Source organism: Nuphar pumila, chromosome 9 (assembly GCF_984573655.1).
Source record: "Nuphar pumila chromosome 9, dmNupPumi1.hap1.1, whole genome shotgun sequence".
In the NCBI taxonomy this organism is placed as follows: Eukaryota; Viridiplantae; Streptophyta; class Magnoliopsida; order Nymphaeales; family Nymphaeaceae; genus Nuphar; species Nuphar pumila.
Window position 1 is genome coordinate 127,279,267 of NC_143257.1, and position 6,486 is coordinate 127,285,752.

Here is a 6,486-nt window from a genome sequence, read left to right on the forward strand (position 1 = left end):
CCCCTTTTTTTTCCTTCTTTTTCTTCTTCTTTCGTTCCTCTACTTTTTAACCTTCCCTTCCCCTGGCCCCTACTCCCTTTTCTTCTTCATGTCGGCTGCCTTCCCAGTCTAACTATGTATGTCATGAATTGTGATGATCAGGCCTGGCAATGCAGTCTATCTTGTTTTCTTCACCAGTGTCTAAAGTTGGCGCTTGCACTTCATATCGTTCAACTACAGGGATGAACCTCTATATTAACTTTCAGAAGTTCACATGGTCAAGTTATAGGACTGAACCGTTTCGACAATGGTGGCCTGAAGCCTCATTCTGGCCACTCGTTCCTTTTGTATTTGTAAGGTTCTTTTGCAGTGTATCTTTACAAGGATTTCCCTCATTGAAGTGTCCCAAGTCCACCAGTTTCTAAAGATTGTGACTTGTGAGGCTGGGAACTGATAAGACTTTGTATTAGTTTTAGCAAAAGGCTCCACAATGTCAGTTTTCTCGTAGAGGATTCATGAATTGAAGCACGATACTAACTGTCACAGGCTGACCTCGTAAGCACCATAGACATGCGGGTAAAATAGGACATTCGGTGTTTGGAGATCAATGTGCATTCATAGTTTTGGTGCATACGGACATTGTCATGTACAGGCACAACCAGTTGTGCGGGTAATAAAATGACACTCACGCGTTGAGGTAGATAATGGCTTTTGACAAGGGATGTGTGTGCAATGTTTGGTGTTGCAATAATCGGAATGTGGCAAGGGTAGTACGAAGCATCATCAAGTGAAGAATGCATTGAGCATATCAGCGGGTGGTATGTGTTAGGCTATCAGCGGTGTAATGGTATTAGCATTGATGCGATGGTGTTGATGCGACGGTGTATGATAACACATGGCATAGTAGCAGGCAATGACAGCTTGTCATGCGATAGACAATAGTATCAACGCTGTTGCAACGGTGTGTGGCAACACGGATGTGGTGTGTTGTTTTGCATTGCTTTAGGTCAGCGAATTGGAGGATGCTTTTTAAGATTTGGTAAAGTGCCTCTCAACTCAGGATAAGATTTTTGCAGAGTTTGGTACACAGAAGTGCATGTTAATTAGAGCTAATTCTTCCAAAGATCACAATAAGTGGTTTTAAGTGTGCATGATGGTACAAGAACAAACAAATGAATGCCTAGGCATCAATGAGTGATTTGGGTAGCGTTACTCACTAAGATATATAGCTATCAACTAGCCGCAAGACTGATAGCTGACGGCATTTTTCTAGTGGTGAAGTAACCGAAGGTCTCTTGAGTGGTGTGATGTTGCTGTTAAATTGGGTTGTCGGTTCGAAGGGTCGTGACCATCACCTCTTTTTAGGATGACTGCTTAAGCACATTCGTGAAGAGCATTGTAGATCATGCAGACGATTTTGAAGGCCTTTGATTGACAGTCAAAGGTGGGTGACCGTTCAGGTACCTTTTCGTTCTATTTTTAAATTGTCAAATTTATGGCCATTAATCTCATTTATCTCCAAACGTTTTGGCCTATCTAAAAATCTATAAATATCCTCTATTTTTGTCTTTTGAAGACATCAGAATTTCTGACTCTCCAGTTTTCTCCTTTCTATCTTCTCGGTTTGGCTTGCAGAGTTCATGTGTGGGAGAGGTCATCTGTTTTTGCGAAGCAGTGACTCTCTTGAGGTTCAAGCCTAGTTGTATCCTGGAAACTCAGTCGTAACAAAACCCTTTTTCGCATCTTCGGAATTTCCGGAGTGGGGCGATTGAAGTTCTAAAGATAGTGATCTTAAGAACGTGCCTCTAGGCTTGAAATCTCTTTTCTGAAATCCATTTTTCACAAGGTTGTACTAACAATTTTAGAACTTCATTTATGGCCTCTGGTTCGACATCCAACTCCATCAATCTGCTTAGCCGTGACCTTGAAAAACTCGATCGATTTGATGGGTCAAACTTCAAGCGATGACAATCAAATGTCTCTTTCTTGCTGTCCGAGCTGCATATCGACTATGTCCTCAAAAAGCTCTATCCCACTGTCGTTGTTAGAGAAGTTGAGACAGAAGAACAGAAGAAAGAGCGAGAAAAGTGGCATGCTGATAACTACCGATGCAAAGGGCATATCCTGAACACTTTAGCCGATTCTCTATTTGACCTGTATTCACCATTGAAGTCGGCTGGAGAGTTGTGGAATGCTCTCGAGATCAAGTACAATGCAGAAGATGCTGGTAACAAAAGGTTTATCGTAGACTAGTATGTTAATTTTTCTATTGTTGATGATAAGCCGATATTGCTCAAATTCTGGCCTATAAGATCAAAGGAGAATATATGTATCTTGATGATGACTTCCAAGTTGCTGTCATCATTGGGAAACTGCCAGATTCCTGGAAAGAATATAGGAATCACCTAAAACATAAAAATGAGAAAATCACTTTAGATGGTCTTCTTAAGGACATCCGAATTGAGGAAGAGACTCGTCTTTGTGACAAAAAGAATTCGAGTCCTAAAGAAGGTTATCCTAAAGTGAATTTTGTTAGTAACAAGGGTGACAAAATCATGAAAACTGAAAAAATAAAAAAGAATTTCGTGAAAGGGAAAAGCCAACTGATAAAAAGAAGATTAGTTGCTATGTTTGTGACAAGTTTGGCCATTTTGCTAGAGAATGCAAAGACCGGAAGAGGACTGGTCCTAAGCCAAATGAGTCAGAAGAGAGACTTGTTGTTGTAATCTCTGAAACCTTTATGGTGGCTGCAAATAAGGACTGATACCTGGATACTGGAAGCACTGTTCATGTGACAAACGACAGAAACTTGTTCAAGTTGTATGAAGTAGTGGGGGAGGGATGCAATCTCTTTATGAGAAACTCTTCCTCAACTAAAGTGCTAGGAAAAGGGAGTGTGAAAATTAAGTTCACCTCCGAAAAAGTTCTAACAGTTGAGAATGTCCACTATACTCCAGAAGTTCGAAAAAATTTAATCTCTGCAGATCTACTGTCACGAAATGACTTTAAGATTGTTATTGAGTCTGGGATTGTAACTGTGATCAAAGGAAAAATCTTTGTAGGAAAAGGGTTTACCACTGGTGGAATGTTCAAGATGAGCATAAATGAAGCTACTACTTTTGTTTATATGGTTGACTCCTATTTTCTTTGGCATTCAAGATTAGGACATATAAATTCTAGTTGCATTCATAATATGAATAACTTTGGTCTTCTTCCTTGTCATGTTAGAATATAACATAAACATAAGTGTGAGACATGCATTCAAACTAAGCTAACTAGACTCTCGTTTCCTAGTGTAGAAAAGAATTATAAATTGCTTGAATTAATGCATTCTGATGTGTGTACGATGGATAATGTTTTAAGTTGTGGTGGCAATTGGTATTTCATTACCTTTATAGATGATTACTCGAAATTCTATTATTTTTATTTGATGAAACATAAATCTGAAGCATTTTTCAAATTTCTTCTTTATCTTGCTGAAGTAAAAAATAGGTTTAAAACAAATATTGTACATTTAAGAACAGATAGAGGCGGTGAATACTTATGAAGAGAATTTGATAAATTCTGTGGAGATAATGACATTATCCATCAAACTTCAGCACCTAGAACTCCTGAACAAAATGGAGTAGCAGAAAGGAAAAACATAACACTTGTAGAAATGATGAATGCTATGCTTCTTAATACGGGTTTGCATTCCAACTTATGGGGAGAGGCAATACTTTCTGCTTGTTATATTTTTAACCGAGTTCCTTATTCCAAATCTAAAAAATCACCTTATGAATTGTGTTTTGGTAAGAAACCTAATCTTAGTTATTTTCATGTTTGGGGTTGTTTAGCATATGTTAAAATTCCAGAAAATAAAAGGAAGAAGGTTGGACCTAAAGCATTTAAATGTGCATTTGTTGGGTATGCTGAACATAGTAAAGCATATAGATTTCTGGACATTGTTAATGATGTTATTATAGAATCTAGAGATACATCTTTCATAGAACATAAAAATGTATTTGATTCTCTTCTTGATGGCAAGCGCATTACAGTAGATGAACATTCTGTTAATGACATGATTGAATATTCTAATGATTGTGTTGATGAACCAAAAACTGTAGTTAGACACAATAAACGCATTAAAAAACCAACTAATTTTGGTTCTGACTTTTATACATTTCTAATTGAGAATGATCCTGTGTCTTTTCAAGAGGCTATGTCTTCTCAAGATGCTGCCTTTTGGAGAGAAGCTATTAATTATGAAATATAATCAATTATGTCTAATAATGTTTGGAAATTAGTGGATTTACCTGTTGGTTGCAAAACTATTGGTTGCAAATGGATTTTCAAAAAGAAATTAAAAGTTGATGGTACAATCGATAAATTTAAAGCGCGTTTGGTTGCAAAAGGCTTTAAACAAAAAGAAGGTATTGATTATTTTGATATTTTTTCTCCTGTAACCAAAATATCTACTATTAGAATTCTGATTGCGATGGATGTCATATATAAGCTTCAAATCCATCAAATGAACGTGAAAACGACCTTTTTGAATGGAGAATTAAATAAAGAGATATATATGGAGTAACCTGAAGGTTTTGTAGTGCTAGGAAAAGAGCGCAAAGTTTGCAAACTTGAGAAATCCTTATATGGATTAAAGCAAGCCCCTAAGCAATGGCATGAAAAATTTGATAGTTCTCTGGTACATAATGGTTTTAAAATTCATGATGTTGACAAATGTGTCTACAGTAAAGTAGATAGTAATTCAATTATTATTATCTGTTTATATGTTGCACTACAACAAAGCAGTAGATTAGCGACGACCACATTCCGTCGCTAATCCGTCGCTAACATGGTTAGCGACGGATTAGCGACAACGCGGTGACAGTATGCTTACGTCGCGAATATTTCGACGCTAACTGGCGACGGAATAATTCCGTCGCCAAGTCCGTCGCTAATTGCGACGGAATAACGAGCGCTACATTCCGTCGCCAATCCGCCGGTACTAAACGGCGACCACGGCGTGGCGACGGATTTAATTCCGTCGCTAAGCCGTCGCTAGATTAATATGAATAGCGACGGAATCATCCGTCGCTAATCCGTCGCAAAAACGAAAAAAAATAAAAAAAAAATTTATTTAAAAATTAATTACCGAGAACTGTACAATTTATATTTCCTGTACAATTTATATTTCCTGTAAATAAAAAACAAACCACACAAAAAAATTCATATAACAAGTATCTATAATAATTAATCGTTCCACCTTAAAACTAAGAAGTTTAATTATTTACAATTCAACAATTACAATTAGGAAAAATAAAAAAAATAGAACTTCTTCAACACAGTCCTCTAATCATCGCCAAGATTTTGTGTGTCTTCTTGTTCATTGTCTTTATCTGTCCCTTCAACTCCACTACCCTGATTATCGCTAGCAGCCTACACAAGAAAAGAACAGTCAGTATTGATAAACAAAATATAATGAAATAAATTACACACTATATGTGATTCTATCATGTGCTCATGTGTGATCTAAGGCAATAAAAAAACTCTATATGTGATTCTATCATGCTCATATGTGTGCTAAGGCAGTCAAAAAATTGAATATGTGATTATAGCATGTTCATATGTGTTCTAAGGCATATAAAAAAACTCTATATGTGATTCTACCATGCTCAGATGTGCTTTAAGGCAGGCAAAAAACTATATATGTGATTCGATCATGCTCGTATGTGTGCTAAGGCAGTAAAAAAATTGAATATGTGAATATAGCATGCTCATATGTGCTCTAAGGTAGGCAAAGCCAAAAATTTTATATGTGATTCTATCATAAATGATATATAACATGTTCATATGTGTTCTAAGGCAGTTAAAAAACTCTATATGTTATTATAGCATGTTCATATGTGTGCTAAGGCAGTCAAAAAACAGAATATGTGATTATAATATGCTCATATGTGTTCTTAGGCAGTAAAAAAACTGAATATGTGATTATAGCATGCTTATGTGTTCTAATGCAATCAAAAAAACTTTATATGTGATTCTATCATGCTCATATGTGCTCTAAGACAGACAAAAAGTTAAATATATATATATATATATATATATATATATATATATATATATATATATATATATGTGATTCTATCATGCTCATATGTGTGCTAAGGCAGTAAAAAAATTGAATATGTGATTATAGCATGTTCATATGTGTTCTAAGGCATCTAGAAAAACTCTATATGTGATTCTACCATGCTCAGATGTGCTTTAAGACAGTCAAAAAAACTATATATGTGATTATACCTGAGAGGGACCTGGAATCGAAGATCCCCTATCCTGAACAGCGGCCTTGATCTCATTTCGGAGAAAGGGGGCGACGGTGTATTGGAAGTAGTTATTCAGTGATTCATTAATGATCTCGCGTACATCATCACCGGAAAGAATAGTCGGCTGCTTGGAGCTTATGTCGGCGCAAGAAGTTGGTGAGCCGTAACTGGAAGAACCAATAACTGGTGAAGTGTTCATATT

At 36.4% G+C, this 6,486-nt stretch overlaps 1 protein-coding gene across 1 annotated transcript; it reads right to left on the reverse strand.

Annotated features, from left to right (window-relative positions):
- Positions 1-5,126: 5,126 nt before the first annotated feature.
- On the reverse strand, positions 5,127-6,486 carry LOC149829386 (uncharacterized). The gene is made up of 2 exons (XM_090017364.1): positions 6,262-6,486; positions 5,127-5,397 (listed from the first exon to the last, which is right to left on the reverse strand). Exons 1-2 carry the CDS (start codon positions 6,481-6,483, stop codon positions 5,311-5,313), a joined length of 309 nt encoding a protein of 102 aa, XP_089873490.1. The 5' UTR covers positions 6,484-6,486; the 3' UTR covers positions 5,127-5,310.

Bases quoted from the DNA above. Each gene is read 5' to 3' on its own strand.
- LOC149829386 (XM_090017364.1), bottom strand. From the start codon at position 6,483: ATGAACACTTCACCAGTTATTGGTTCTTCCAGTTACGGCTCACCAACT. The intron at 5,398-6,261 runs GTATAATCACAT...TTTCTTGTGTAG, and splicing joins CGATTCCAGGTCCCTCTCAG to GCTGCTAGCGATAATCAGGG.